The sequence below is a fragment of the Cyphomyrmex costatus genome, unplaced genomic scaffold, assembly GCF_001594065.2.
Source record: "Cyphomyrmex costatus isolate MS0001 unplaced genomic scaffold, Ccosl1.0 scaffold30, whole genome shotgun sequence".
Classification (NCBI taxonomy): domain Eukaryota; kingdom Metazoa; phylum Arthropoda; class Insecta; order Hymenoptera; family Formicidae; genus Cyphomyrmex; species Cyphomyrmex costatus.
This window is the reverse complement of record NW_017277125.1, coordinates 371,701-386,862: the sequence shown is the minus strand read 5'-3', so window position 1 is coordinate 386,862 and position 15,162 is coordinate 371,701. Positions and strand designations below refer to the sequence as shown.

Genomic DNA, 15,162 nt, shown 5'->3' with positions numbered 1-15,162 from the left:
ACACAAACTGAATTTATACAGGTATATTTAATCCTCAACTTGACGTTTTTTTTTACGTTTGATAAAAAATCTATAATCATATGGTGTTCTTTTTTTACCATTATCACCCATAATTGCAGATCTGGTTCTACACAAGACTTTGAAATGAATTCGTTAAATAAGTTTCTTTCCATTTTGATTTTTACTCGTACTACATATGTGTTAATAGTTCAATACCGTCGTCGTTGGACGTTGTACGCAGTGTGAATCCTACATTATGGCTCCAGCACACCAGCGCGATTTGCGACGCGCGTTATCCAATAAACGTACAATTCTTTTGGAAAAGCAGTACATTGATTGGATGTCGCGTATCGCGTCGCAAATCGCGCTGGTGTGCTGGAGCCAAGTCGCTTCGTCAACAACGCGGCCTCGTCGTCGGTGATCAATTTTATTGCACCAGTTCAGGTAGTGCAGAAGTAAAGAACAGACCCAGGAAGTATTTTGATCAGCTGATCACCTCAACAATTGACATTGAGTTTGTTTGAGGCAAGAGCTATTAAACTGTAGAAGAAGAGAAAAATCTCCCTATAGGAAAATTGCCAGGAAAACGGATATCAAGAAAACGAAAACTGATGAAAACGTGATGACGTCCCGAGAACGGTTTGAAGAGTGCTCAAGTAGCTTGAATCGAGTTATTGTCACTGTTATATAGCTAATCAACTATCTACTACATAACAATGGAAAATGTTCGCTCACCAATGGATAATCTCTTCAACATGCTGTCAGGCTTTAACGTAGGCCAAGAGAAAGCCCTGAAGCAGGGAATCTATAACGCCGTCGCGCTTTTCTTCCTGTGTCTCGTCTCGGTAGCCGGCTATGGTCTCTACATTATCCTGAAACCTTTTGTTAAACCTTTAATCTGGGCTTTGCTGTGTGGTTCTGTTCTCTTCCCATTTAAGTGTTTGCTGGTCACAGTGGTGCAATCTTGGTTCATCAAAGTGGAGGCATCACGCACCTTACTGATCGTCAATGTCAGCTTGTTGCCGATACATATGTTCGATAATGTTTCTGAGAGAGTGGGTTCATTTTTATGGATGCATATCAAATATATTATTTGGACAGCATTGCTAGCATTATTGGCTATAGGCTTGTATCATTTCACTCCTAATGTGATAATGTTATTTGCCTGGAGAATGTTTCAGATATTTAGCATTATTTCTGGATTTTTCATTCTGACATGCAACATCTTTATGGTAATTTCTTTTTCTAATTTATTTTTTACACACACACACACACACACATGTATGTACATATGTATCAGGGAATGGAAAGCACTAATTACTGTAATAGCTGTTACTTTTTGTAATAATGATTTAGTAATAATATTGCAAATTTTTTATAATATAATGTAACACCCCAAAATTGGAACATATTATGATATTAAGAGCTCTCAAAATTCAAACAATAAATACATTTTAATAATAGCATTGAGAGCATAAGTAAGCGTGGTAATTAGAGTGCAATTATAATAATATATAGTTCACTACTATAAAAGTAGCAGAAAAATAACTGATTTATTCCCTGATGTATATATACATGTGTGTGCGTGTGCGCATGTGTGTGTATCAGATAAGTATAGGAACATTATGATATTATCTTCTCTAATCATTTAATTGACTTATCTTACAGGTCTCTACCATACTCATTGGTTATTTCATAATTCTGTACATCTATTGGACACCATCAAATTCGATTCGTTTTCGTTACATGTCCTTTGTGATATGGTTCATCATCAGCATGTATCTATCGAGCATAGTGGGTACTTACCAGGTCTTGGTTTTTGCTGCTCTCCAAATTCTATGCGTAATAGGATTTATTTACGAAGTGATACTCATTATGGATGGTCATGAGCTAAATGGTAGACATTTAACGTTCTCGCAAGCAGCGAGTTTTGCTTTAACAAACGAGTTAGTGCCGAGCCAGCAAGAAGATAAATCAACCTTATTCGATGAACAGACGAATGATTGTATTCCCGAAGGCGAAAGCATAAACACACCGATTTACTCTCAAGAAAAAGCAGAAGGTTCGCCATCTGCCGATGTGAAGGATATCAAGAAAATATGTAGTACATTGAGACATGGCGTAAAGTCATTATCTTTGGACACGGATGATGGTTTATCCACCGTAATGGGCATGACAACACGTAGGCCTGTGTATAACATACATTATATGAATCGTGCAACATTACGCGACCGTTATTTGTTAAACAAAATAAGAGCCGAATTACGAACATCTCTAGATATACAAGATGATGAGGTCGATACTGATAAGTACATGTATGGGGCGCTATATGCATGTGCCGGCATGCTTCTCTGGAAACACAGATGGATCGCGCACGTTCTGGTGATTCCGTTGGCATATTATATTGTCAAGCAGTTGGGTAGCTATTTCGGTTTTTGGAAAATGATACTCAGGAATTGCAATTCGATGATAGAAATACTCAAATCGTGGTGCATGGATCGACATCAAGCACTTATACCCTCCAATATCAGAGGTCTCTATAAAATAAGCATTATTGTGGACGAAAAACTGAGAAATATTTTGAACAACTCCGTCAATGCAGTAGCAACTACATCTGTAATACTTGGCTTGATTGTTTTCACTACTTGTACATCTATTTTTATTATGATACAGGTTTGTGACAAACATTTGCGTATTTCTGTATACACTAACGTAAGATTGTATGTACAATTGTGGATAGAATGGTTGCAACACTTTTTTATAAGTTTCAGAATTTAGCCTTGCTCGTATAGTGATTGAACATAAATGGTTAGATATATAAATGAGAACCAATCACTTAATGAACAAGCCACATTCCAAAATCTACTAAAAAAAAATTATAACCGTTTTGTCCATTACTATACAACATTCCGGTAAATGAGAATGGATTAAAATGGTTTGAAATAGATTCAGATTTTCAGAAATACTCATTCGTAAACGTTAAACTAAATCCTTTTCAATTCAAATACATTTTTATTTATTTATACGAATTGGCTCAAACACGTTCCAATGTCTTTCAACTAAAGATAATATCAGCTTTTCTTTATCCTAGGAATATTTTTCAATTCAAAATTCTAAATAGTTTTTCAATCCAATTGAATCCAATTGAACAAAAAAAGTTTCTTTGTATTTAAAATATGCATTTGGATGGACAAAATTTCCTTTCAATTTAAGTCATTCTTGTTTACTGAAAAAATTCTGTCTAATTTATGTAGATCTATGCAGAAGGCTTGCACCTTGTTCAAGTAACAGGTGAAATATTAAATTCCACTTTGATGAGCAATCCTGATATTGATTGGGTTCCAGAAAAGTGGGAAGAGTCTGTTAACAGTGTTTTAGATAACGTTTACACATATGGACGAAGTGCTATATCGGATGGCGTAAGATTTACCTTGTTTATTTTTCCATTTTGCATGTGTATAAACACTAAGTTTATTTATCCAGCTTGTTTAATTCAGATTCGAGGTCTTGTAAAAGATCTAGAACCAGCGAAAGCTGAGCAAATGGAGAAGAAAGTCTTAGAGCTCTGGGATCGTCTTTATCAAGCATGGATGATGTCAAATATGGATCCGAATCTCGTGGGTCCTACTGTAGATGCTATGTCTGCGTATTCTGCTTGGGAGAGCTTCAAAGATAGCTTTGGAAAAACACCTATACGTAAATACTTTGTCTAAAGAAATTACAAAATTTAGCATTATTTATTAAATTACATTTTTTCCTTGGTTTTCTTTTCACATAAAATTATGTTGTTTTTATTAATAATAAAAATTGCTTTGCATGTAATACAATAGAACGCTATTGCTTCTTCTTTCAGATTTGTTCAATATGACTAGTATACAGAATTTTGCCAAAGAAAATATTGGCATTTTGACATCAGTGTTTGACTCTGTTTGGAGCATTGTCAAAGGCAATATGTCTGTAATATTAACAGTTTTTACAGAATTGTTTTATATTATACTCATGAGTGGATCAGCGGTACTTAATTTTGTACTCAGCACGGTATGCAACATATTCTTGCAAAGTTTTATAGAAAAGAAAAAGCATGAGATGTAACAATTTGTTATTTCAGGTTGTGTTTTTTACAACTTTATTTTATTTACTCAGTTCCAGCGATAAAACTTATAAACCCATCGAACTGACAACAATATTTAGTCCTATTAGTTGTCACAGGTAATTATTTATAATCTGAAAATTGATTTATGATTACCTTTTGTCATATATTTTAAATTTTATAAAAATGTTTATTTTTAACTAGTACAGAGGTGCTATTTTGTACACGTCTATCGATAGTTGTCGGTGTCGTTATGTGAATTGCATAGGTATTTTATATGATAAAAAAAAGTTGTGCAACGATATCCAACAATTATCGGTAAACGTGTACAGAATAACATTCCTAGGCAAAATATGTATATTTTGTGTTATAATATAAATACAAAATATATGCTTTGTTTTAACAAGTATACTATATGTATGAAGAGTATGTTCTATATATCAATATAATATTCACATAATATGATTATGTTACTTGAACGTTACTATCATGAAATATATGATACTGTACGAAGTAAAATAATATCAATTTTGTCTAGATTTGCTACATCATTACAAGAAGCAGTAATTGGGGTATTTGCAGCCACTTTTAAACTCGCCTCATTCTTTGGCATGTGGACATGGTTCATACATAATTTATTCCAAGTGAAAATTGTCTATTTACCATCGGCCCTTGCAACTATATTAGGGGCAGTTCCTTTCCTAGACGCATACTTTGCCTGTATTCCGGCTACTATAGAACTTTGGTTCACCCGTGGATCAATAATTGCTATCTCATTTTTTCTCTTCCATTTCCTTCCGTGTAACATAGTAGTGACGGAATTTTATAAAGAGATCAAGGGGTAAAATTATACTTCGTAATATGTTAATATATATCTTCAATCATCATTGTTTTTTTACATACATTCCATTTATTTTAGTGGTGGGCATCCTTATCTAACAGGTTTATCAATAGCGGGTGGAATCTTTTGTTTAGGTGTGGAAGGAGCAATTTTTGGCCCTTTGCTCTTGTGTTGTATTATGGTTGTCATCAATTTAAGTCGACATTATTTACACTCGCCTGAGGAGGAAGTTGTACTACCGACGTATCCTAACCACGAAAGAACGTCAGAGTGTAAGTCAAAATAATATTACGATTTTAACAGAAATTAATATCTCTTCTTAACAATATTACGCGAGTTACAGGCTTGCTCCAACTTTTATTAAAGATTAAGATCCGTATTCACATTGTACTTTTATCAGTAAATGCACATATTTATTTCTGAGGTTTTATACAATAATATGTAACCTGAACTTTTTACTTGATGTGCGTGTTAATCAATAAAAATTTGTTTATCGATTAAAATGAGGTGTGAATACGGACCTAAGAGAAAAGTTTGATATAAATATTTTATGAAAGTACTGTATGATGATGATTGAACTTGTCGTATATTTTAAATTTTATAAAAATATTTATTTTTAACTAGTACAGAGGTGACTAAACATACAGCGCAAACATAAATATGAAATTTGCGCTTTATATATTCTTATGTGATAAGAGAACTAACCCAGGAGTCTCTCAACTTACGCTTATTAGACTTACAGATATTTATGTTGTACGGATAATTAAAATAAGTTATTTTCTTATTTATACGCATTCTTAATATATACAAATTTAAAAAATTTAGTTTTAAATGGCAATAGATTTTCAATCTTTCATCATTCTTCTATCGAGAATTTTAAAAATGAATTCCTGACAATATCATGGTATGATGATTTAATATAACTTATATGCAAGGTCTATCAAAAGTGTGGAAACCCCTTAATATTTCGGAAAGTAAGCATTCTTAAGTAATATGTCGCAAACAAAAGTTGTAGGATTTAAAAAATCTATTTACTAATCACATCAGTTTGACTTTGGATAACGTCGCTAAGGTAAGGTCAAGGTCACATCGATTTCTTTAAATGGACTACATCTTTTTTTTATTCCAGAATCTAATAGATGACGTTGAGGGCTTTCCAAAAACCTTATATATTTTTTCATTAAAGACTTTTCGAGTTATGATGTTTGAAATGTACAATACAGCCAACATTAGCACTACGTGTACCACGTAGAAGTTGTCTAGTCGGATTTACATCTTCAAAATATTTAGGGATTTCCACACTTTAAACAGACTCTGTATGAACATGTACACACGTTATACAATTTTAATTTACCATATTTTGAGATTACTACATGTATTTTATTTTTCTATACTAATTAGTGTAAAAACAAAGAAAAGATATATGTATATTATAATACTGAGAGAGACTTTAAGATTTAACATTTATTTTTAGACTTTTCCTGTCACATATGTAAAATATGATAATAAATTTTCTTAACATTTTGTACATCTATTATATCTTAAATTATAGTATCCTGAAAGTAAATATCAGTCCACGACAGTCATTAAAGCTGTAATAAGAATAATGTCTATTATTTTTATGGTATTTGAAATTTATTTACATTATGATACTTTCTTTAACAGTTTGACGCGATACAAAGTATAATTAAATAAAGAAATTTATCAAAATAAAAAGTTTTTATGTGTATTATTATAGAATTGTATGTACAATTATTATAGTAATTTGTAACCAGAGATGCCTCATATACAGCACTCTATCCTATAATATACATAATCCTATTCTTGATCATTCCTATCAACATTCATAATTCGATAAGACAGTTCTGCTTAGATATTTCACCTTAAGCTGATGTCGTGCATAGCCTAAAAACCATGAGTCCCTTAGTTGACAAGTGGTATAAGTATATCTTATAAACATAAGCCTTATGCCACCTGGCATAAACTAAGGGGCTTATATAATACTCGTTATATGAGCGCAACATCCCAAGGTTCTTGCATCAGTTTTACATGTGCAATAATAACTCCGATGTGAGAGGCGAGGGGGCTCGCGTTAAACAAACGTTATATATATATATATATATATAACGTTTGTTTGTATATATTACACATAAAGCATCAAGTTATCTTAAGGAGGTATGGCAGCACTCAAATTCTGTGACTTCAAAGCGCTATATCCTTTTATTTATTGATTTTATGTGAATGTGACAATGGAAACATTTGTTCAGAATCACAAGAAATATAACATATCTCAAAACGGAGCAATATGACCAGGAATATTTTTCCATAAGAAACGTATGGAGTCCTTTGTTCTTTTAATAAAGTAATCACTATACAAATTGCCATATTATGTATATGCATTGTAAATATTTGATATATCCATGAGTTTTATATTGCTTTGCAATAATTCAACTGTGGTTGCTTCATATGCATGGAAAATAATTTCTTTCTTTTTTACAAACATATGAAAGCCATTTTCCGAAAAACGACCTCGTATATTTGTTTCTAACCATACGAAAAGCGCTATCTTATCTGTCGATAATACAATTTTAAAATCTGCATAATTGGAAAGTTTCCCGGGTAAATGATTCTCTTTGGTCTTCATCTAAAACAAAAAATATTGTATGTCAATATTTTTCAGACAGTATTTATTGTTATACATAATATCTACAATATATCATATTTTATATGTGATATTAATTAGCTTACAGTAATGTTGGCTACTGGTATATCTGCATTTTTTAACGCATCAGAATATATATAATTAATTGGTGCAATTAGGGATCCAGATTTATCCGTGAGAGATAAAATGGCGATACAAGATCTTTTAGCAGATTCCAATGTTCCACAACCCACTTCAGATAGGAATGCATCTAACCAAAAGGACGTAACTTTTATGGCTTTATTAGATTCCTGAAAGGAAATTAATATGGATATACAGACATTTAAATATGAATTATATATACCAACCCTAATATTCTATGATTATATATATACAGTATATATATACAAATATATATTATATACATATATACTGACTATTACAATATCATTGAAGAATAATACAAATATAGGTTTCATGGAATTCCATTTGAAAACATGAAGTTTCACTGTACAATTTGTTAAAGTGTACAATCGATCAGACACTATATATATGGACAGTTCGTTGGAAATGGACAAATGCGATGTAACAATAATAGGCGCGAAAAAATCCTTGACATAATAGTGAAGCATTTTCCAGCGACCTTCTTTATCTGTAAATATAATATGGAAAAGATTTTTGTAATATGCAAAAAATAGAATGATATCTTAAAATAAACTTAGAATGATCAATATATAGTACTTTCATATTAAATAAAAAGAAGAAAGTATATTATAAAAGCAAAATAATCCGATTTCATATTCTCTCTTCATATATCTTACATTTAACATTTTAAGAGCTTTGAAAAATACTTTTATATATACAAGTTTCAAATATATATATATATATACACAGACAAACTTATATATCCTTTGCTTACCTATGGAAGACCATGACGGAGCTTGCCAGACATCATTCAATTGCCAATAGAGAGCTCCCATTGTCATACCTTCACCTATAGAATTCACTTCAGATTTGGTTTGCCGATATTTTTCTGTTTGTATTCTCATAGAGACAGCTTGATTGATTTGACTGAGATATATATAACTTGCGAAATCTCGGATGCTGTCGTTACTTTGCGGTACAACAAAGTTGTACAAGATCAGCTGCAGCATATATTGATTGCCGAGTGGCTGATGTTGTCTATGCTTTACGAAGTCGCTGTCAATATGAAGATCTTTTATATTTTCTATAGCGGTTGCTATCGTGTAAATCGATGGCCAAGATTGAAATCCATATTCGGAGCAAAATCTTGTCTGAGGATACTGAGTGATGTCCCATCCATTTCTAATGTAATTATAATAGTGAACTAAAAACAAATTCAACGTTAATATATTCAATCTCATTTTTAAGACTCATACAAGAAAAACTTATCCGTATATGTACCATCACCGTAAAGATTTAAATAAGGATTCACTCCAGTATAATTATATGTTTTTTCAAACGCCCCGTTGCCCGGACTAGACACGACAAATGGTCTTGTTAGATCTAGTTTCTCCATTTCTCTCTTCAATAGATTCACGTAAAGTTTTACATAATCTTCTCTATATACCTGAGCAGAACCGGTACCATACCAATTACCATAAAGTGCCGCTTCGTTTTCGTTATTACCAGCCCAAACAACAATGCTTGGATGGTTTTTCAAACGTATTACGTTTTGCGATATTTCTTCTTTTACGCTCTTCAAGAATGAATCACTCATAGGATACATAGCGCATGCAAACATGAAATCTTGCCAAATCATAATCCCATATTCGTCGGCTAAGTCGTAAAATAATTTCGACTCGTAAACACCACCGCCCCATACTCTTAACATGTTCATATGCGTCTCTTTGGCAGATAACAACAAGTGTCTGATGGTATCTTCTTTTGCGCCTAGCTCGGGGAAAATACTGGCTGGAATAAAGTTGCTACCTTTAATGAATATCGGTATGTCATTTATGCGGAAAAAGAAACTCAGTCCTTTTTTCAGAGATGTTTCAATGAGCTGCACCATTCTGAAGCCTATACGAATCCGTTTGAATAGTACATCATTTGCCGTTGTCACAGTAGTGGTTAGATAATACAAGTGTTGCTTGCCATAACCATTCGGCCACCAGTTCTCTACGGCATCCTGACCATTACACACACACACACACACACACTTTTTAAGTATTTATTTCTTAACTATATATTAAAGCAAAGAATTTTCGTATTATATGATAAAACTTTTGTTGTTAATAACTTTTTAACGAAGGACAAAATTGTCGACTAAAACCTCTTCAAGATCACCCAGAGTCATGATCTTGACAACATATGTCAAGATCATAGCTGTATTTTCAAACGGGACACCCTTCAGATTGAATTAAAACTTTACAGACAATATTATTACGATGTATATAGTGATTGTTTATGAAGGTCGACGTAGTAATATTCTTCGCAATATTTGCCCAAAATAAGAATAACGTCTTATTAAGGCTGACGTGTAATTAATAATTAACTAATATACATAGTCCCCCCAAATTGCGTGCCGAACAATCATCGGTTTTAAAACGCAACTCTAATAATCTAACAAATTCCCCCAAATTAGGGAATGTATAACAATTATTATACATCTAGACGAGCGGTTTACCCTGCAGAAAAGTCGTTTAGAAAATACATTAACCGACCAATCAACGTTCTACCGACTGAAAATAATTGGATTCGATTCCTCATATTATTCTGTGAAAAAACATATATATAAATTTAATTTTTTTAAATGGTCGTTAAAAAGTTATAAACAATTTTTTGTTAAAATATCTAAACTTTGAACAAAAATCCGAAAAAATGACATTTACGATTTTTTTTTCATAAACTAATTATCCAGTCAGTAAAACTAAAACATGTATTAGACATATACAAGATAATTTAAAAAAAAAAAATTTTTTTATTTTACGCACTAATTTCTTTTTTATTTAATTTTTATTTTATTAAAGAATCTTTACTATTAATTTTTACCTTATTATATTTTAATTTTGCTTCTTTTTTGCAATATTATTTTTTATTTCTTTCATTATGCTTTAGAATATATTTACAAAATAATTTTACGTAAAAATATTGTAAAATATATTTGACACCACTTACATTTTAATGTTTTTTCGATAGATTAGAACTTACCGCAGGCACGATGAGCGAAATGTTAATATTTATGTACTTTTTACTTGCATCGAGTACAACCTCGCTAATATTGCTAATAAATTTGTTTTGTGTAATATGCAATATCGACGCTATATGACAACTGATTTGTGTAAATTCTTCGTTCTTACTCTGCGTTGCCTCAAGAAATATTGTAATAAGAATGTTCCAGACATTATTTTCTTTGCGTATGTCAGTCGTAATGTCATTGATTAATATATCATTTACGGAAATCAGTTTAACATCTCTCCTATAAATATCTTGTATTACAGTTTTGCCAGTAAAAATGTAGTTATAGTAAAAGAAAACAAAATATATATTTTAAAATAATCGATTGTTTATATTACCAAATGCCAATTGAGGGAAAAGCAGGTCCCCAATCCCATGAAAAACTAGCTTGCATCTTACGAATGTGGTTTATATGGCATTGTCCATTATATTCCTTAGGTACACATACTGGTGGTACAACATAATAGTTTTTTTGTTCATTATATAAATCTTCGGCTACTTTAACAGCCGAACGAAATATGACTTTCAATTGATTCTGTTTTTTCTGCATATTCCAAATAAACAAACTGTATTACCACAATACGTATATTTTACATTACTTTTTCTATCTCTTTAATTACCTTAATAAAATCTGTCACGTCAAAAATATATCTCAAAAACATATTTGAAGTCTCTCCGAGCATGTGATTATTCAAATAAATATTGGCAAACGTATCAATTCCATCAAAAACTAAGACTATCTTGCGAGCTTTTAGAAAATTATCACTCACTAAAAATAACATATTTAAATTATTTTTAATTTTAAACTGTCATTTAATACTATATCTCATATATACACATATATACAGGGTATCCGGAATATAAACGTCAAAACTTCGAAAGTGTATAGAGGATTAACAAACTAACAAAAAAAGTCTTGTAGAGATATCCGTTTTTGTTTCGTTCTTGTGCTGCGTTTAAAGTATTTAAACGACTAAAATCGTACACAAAAACAATAATCATAATTCCGTTTTCAGGTGAAAACTTTTTATGTTCGTTTACATTTCCGCCTTTCTTCTATAAATTCGTCAGTTACTCGTTAGAAGCTATTAAATGAATCATTCCTGTCATATACCGCATACATATCCTAATGTTGAATATGCTGATATGGTTTTCGTGTATAGTTTTTGCGACGGTAATACTATGAAGACGGTGCGAGAGTATGCACGCAGATTTCCAAACAGAAGAGTACCAGATCGGCGAGTCATTACAATAACTTTTAATAGACTGCGAGAGACCGGCTCATTTTCAATTCATCAAGATCCGTTAAGAACAAATATACAAGTAGAAAATCATGTCCTGCGCCACTTTGATAACAATCCTAAGACAAGCGTCTGTAGAGCATCAGATGCATTACGATTACCACGCTATAGAGTCTGCCAAACTTTATAAGAGGTGACAACTGCCATCCGTTCTATGTTCAAAAGATACAGAATTTATTATCTCAGGATATTTCAAGAGATTGAATTTTAGCAACGGTTTTTTGAGCAATCTGACAATGATAATTCATTTTCATTAAAAATAATCTAGACGGAAGCTGTACTTATAAGAAGAGGAATTATTAATCAAAGAAATTATCATGTATGGGCTCATGAAAATCCCAGGGCTGTTAGAGAAAGTAGGTTCCAGTATAAATTTGCTACTAACGATTGACGTCCGTTGGACATCCCTAAGATAAAGTGTACTGTATAGGTATGTATGTATATGTGTGTGTTTGTGTGCATGCATGCGTATGTATGTGTATACACTTATGATTAATTACCTTTAAAATTTTTAACGTAAATGACAGATTGATTTCCGACCCAACGATTATTGATATCATTTCTTCCAAGCAAGTTGTCTTCTATTATGTTATTTTTATATAAGTCTGTATAAATTCCTCCAGGAACAGTCGCATTGAAATTCATATCTGTAGAATAGAATAACTTTTACTATAATTTATATGTGAACATTTTTAATATAAGGAAAGTTGTTTACTAGATTTGCAGGAAATTATATATAATTTAATAAAATTAAGTTTTCATCTCTTACCATTATTGCAGTCTTCAGAAGGCTTCTTATCTGGAAAAACAATTATTGCAATTATAATTAATAAATCATTTTGTACATATACCATATACAGAGTATTTCCTATAACTTGATCATTTAAAATATTTCTGTTATTTTTGATGATACGAAAAAATAACCACAAAAGAAAAAATACCACAGAAAGACAAATTGTTCAATTTGAAGAGACACATACAATATATTATGATAACCAAAAAGTTTTTCTCAAAAAAGTCATATTTTTTAAGACTTCAAATTTACTTCCACTTTTTTAAATGGAATTGCATAATTTTTAATGATTATTCTAATTACTCTGCATATGAAAGTATTAAAATAGAGATATATTAAAAAACAAAACAGTTATTAAAAATTAAATGATTATCGTAGTCACATTAATAAAAATACAAGGCAACCACTCTGTAATTTTAAACACGTTTTCATTTGTATTTTAGTATATGTATTGTATTTTTTACCAGTAAGCTGTATTTAGCAAAGCTAAATGTAACAATATTTTATATTGTATTTTATTAATAAAATCTATAAATTATAATAAAATCTTAATAAACTGTATTTAATGAAATTTTAATAAATTGTAATAAAATCTCCATAAAATTTTAATAGTTTGTAATGAAATCTTAATAAAATAATACTGAAAATAAATCAACTAATGGAGATTTCAATATGAAATTCAGTAATTTTCAGTAATATTCCATCATTATTCATTATGATTCAAAAAGTTTCCATCAAGGATGCCACACTGTCATCTGTATTTCTTGTTGGAAAGCTTCCCATGTTACTTGCATGATTAGTAGTGAGACAATGGGTGCATTCGGTACGACGATCTTGCATATGATTGAAATATCCCATTAGATCTAAAAATACAAACAGATACAAGAGCTCACTGATCACTCAGTGAACGGTCATAGTACTAAATGCATCTATTGATCGTATACTAAATTACTGCATGTATGCATGCAACACATACGCGCAAAGACACAATCTTTATATTATATACTATGTAAATATGTAGCTCCTATATGGATACTTTTATCGAAAAAGATATCTAGTAAGTAATATTTACCACAGATATTAATAGTCCCTCTCCATGCACCATTCAGCGTTATAATTTGACAATGTATACTAATTAAGGATGAAATCCACAACGTCAAAATAAAAAACTTCATTTCAGCAGGTGGCATGTATATTGAAGTAAGATATAACTACATGAAATCAAAGACTCCAAATAATACAATGAAAACTTTTCGTGTACTTGCTTGTTGTTTTTCGTCAAAACGTACCAATTTCCAATAAATATAGAAATAGAACCGATAACAGTTTATTTAAGCAGTTTTATTACTATCTAATCTATAAATGCTTTCCGTGATTATCATCTTGTGGTCAAAGTCTCGCTACAAATACTTTAAAGTAGAATCATATATTATCAGAGAAGTGCAAATGAATTTTGCTTGCTGATTGGTTGATAGCGGCTAATCAAAACTAAGAATATCGCGGATTCACAGCTGATCTTTATACAAACCTCAATAGGCGTATTATATAAATTATTATAAATAATTAGCTCTAAGTGGCTTATTCGTGATTATGTTTTTTTTTTTTTACGAATAAGAGTTAGCAATATTTAAGAGCTTATAATTTATCGCAAGTGAGATCATACCGAAGGTATGAAATATTTTTGAAATAATGGTAGATTCACACTGCGTCCGACATGCGTTGTAGGCTTTACAACCAATCAGAAAGCAGGATTTTTCATCGGAGACCGCTTTATCGATGAATGCATTTCAGTGAAACACAATATACATAATTTAAGTTTGGCCCTTGTGGCCTATGCGAGATATTGTTTTATCTACCGCGGCGTTTCGTTTCGTCCTGGCCCCCACTACTGGACTCGTCAATAAGATGCCTGAGGAGTCTTTAGATCGAGATTCCATATGAAAGGATTTCGCGTGTTTCGAATACTTGCGAGAATTGGTGCGAGTCTCCTTGGACCTCCGGTAGCGGATCGCCACATGAGAAATGAATGAAAGCTGTCACTATTATCGAATTTGGAATTAAAAAGAGAGAGAGAGTGTGTGCGTGTGTGTGTATATATAAATTCATATTGAATTATTTAAACATTAAAAGCTTCGGACCGTTATGACCATTATATATTTGTTGAGTTTCCATTGAAAAATTACTATTCTGTCCAAGTTTTAAATTTGTATACAAGTCTTGGAACAAACAGGCTCTGCCCTTAGAATGTAACACATTATACAGATCTCTAACACATATCACGCAAAAGAAAATTAA

At 31.5% G+C, this 15,162-nt stretch overlaps 3 protein-coding genes across 4 annotated transcripts; 1 reads left to right on the top strand and 2 right to left on the bottom strand.

Moving 5' to 3' along the window:
* The first annotated feature begins 454 nt into the window (after positions 1 to 454).
* On the top strand, positions 455 to 5,229 carry LOC108775387 (transmembrane protein 245). The gene is made up of 8 exons (XM_018541731.1): positions 455 to 1,232; positions 1,669 to 2,673; positions 3,255 to 3,419; positions 3,498 to 3,696; positions 3,854 to 4,038; positions 4,109 to 4,209; positions 4,629 to 4,931; positions 5,010 to 5,229. Exons 1-8 carry the CDS (start codon positions 717 to 719, stop codon positions 5,215 to 5,217), a joined length of 2,682 nt encoding a protein of 893 aa, XP_018397233.1. The 5' UTR covers positions 455 to 716; the 3' UTR covers positions 5,218 to 5,229.
* A 2,088-nt stretch (positions 5,230 to 7,317) lies between these two features.
* On the bottom strand, positions 7,318 to 12,020 carry LOC108775348 (beta-mannosidase). The gene is made up of 9 exons (XM_018541678.1): positions 11,888 to 12,020; positions 11,394 to 11,542; positions 11,112 to 11,317; positions 10,747 to 11,014; positions 8,998 to 9,724; positions 8,492 to 8,920; positions 8,010 to 8,224; positions 7,680 to 7,883; positions 7,318 to 7,575 (listed from the first exon to the last, which is right to left on the bottom strand). Exons 1-9 carry the CDS (start codon positions 12,018 to 12,020, stop codon positions 7,318 to 7,320), a joined length of 2,589 nt encoding a protein of 862 aa, XP_018397180.1.
* Positions 12,021 to 12,119: 99 nt separating this feature from the next.
* Positions 12,120 to 14,238, bottom strand: LOC108775392 (probable beta-mannosidase). Of its 2 annotated transcripts, XM_018541738.1 has the most exons (5): positions 14,157 to 14,238; positions 13,940 to 14,078; positions 12,844 to 12,873; positions 12,575 to 12,721; positions 12,120 to 12,226 (listed from the first exon to the last, which is right to left on the bottom strand). In XM_018541738.1, the coding sequence occupies exons 2-5, from the start codon at positions 14,055 to 14,057 to the stop codon at positions 12,180 to 12,182; spliced, it is 342 nt and encodes a 113-aa protein (XP_018397240.1). In that variant the 5' UTR covers positions 14,058 to 14,078; positions 14,157 to 14,238; the 3' UTR covers positions 12,120 to 12,179. The 2 variants fall into 2 exon arrangements, with proteins under 2 accessions (XP_018397240.1, XP_018397241.1); XM_018541739.1 differs by having other exon boundaries at positions 13,940 to 14,159.
* Positions 14,239 to 15,162: the final 924 nt, after the last annotated feature.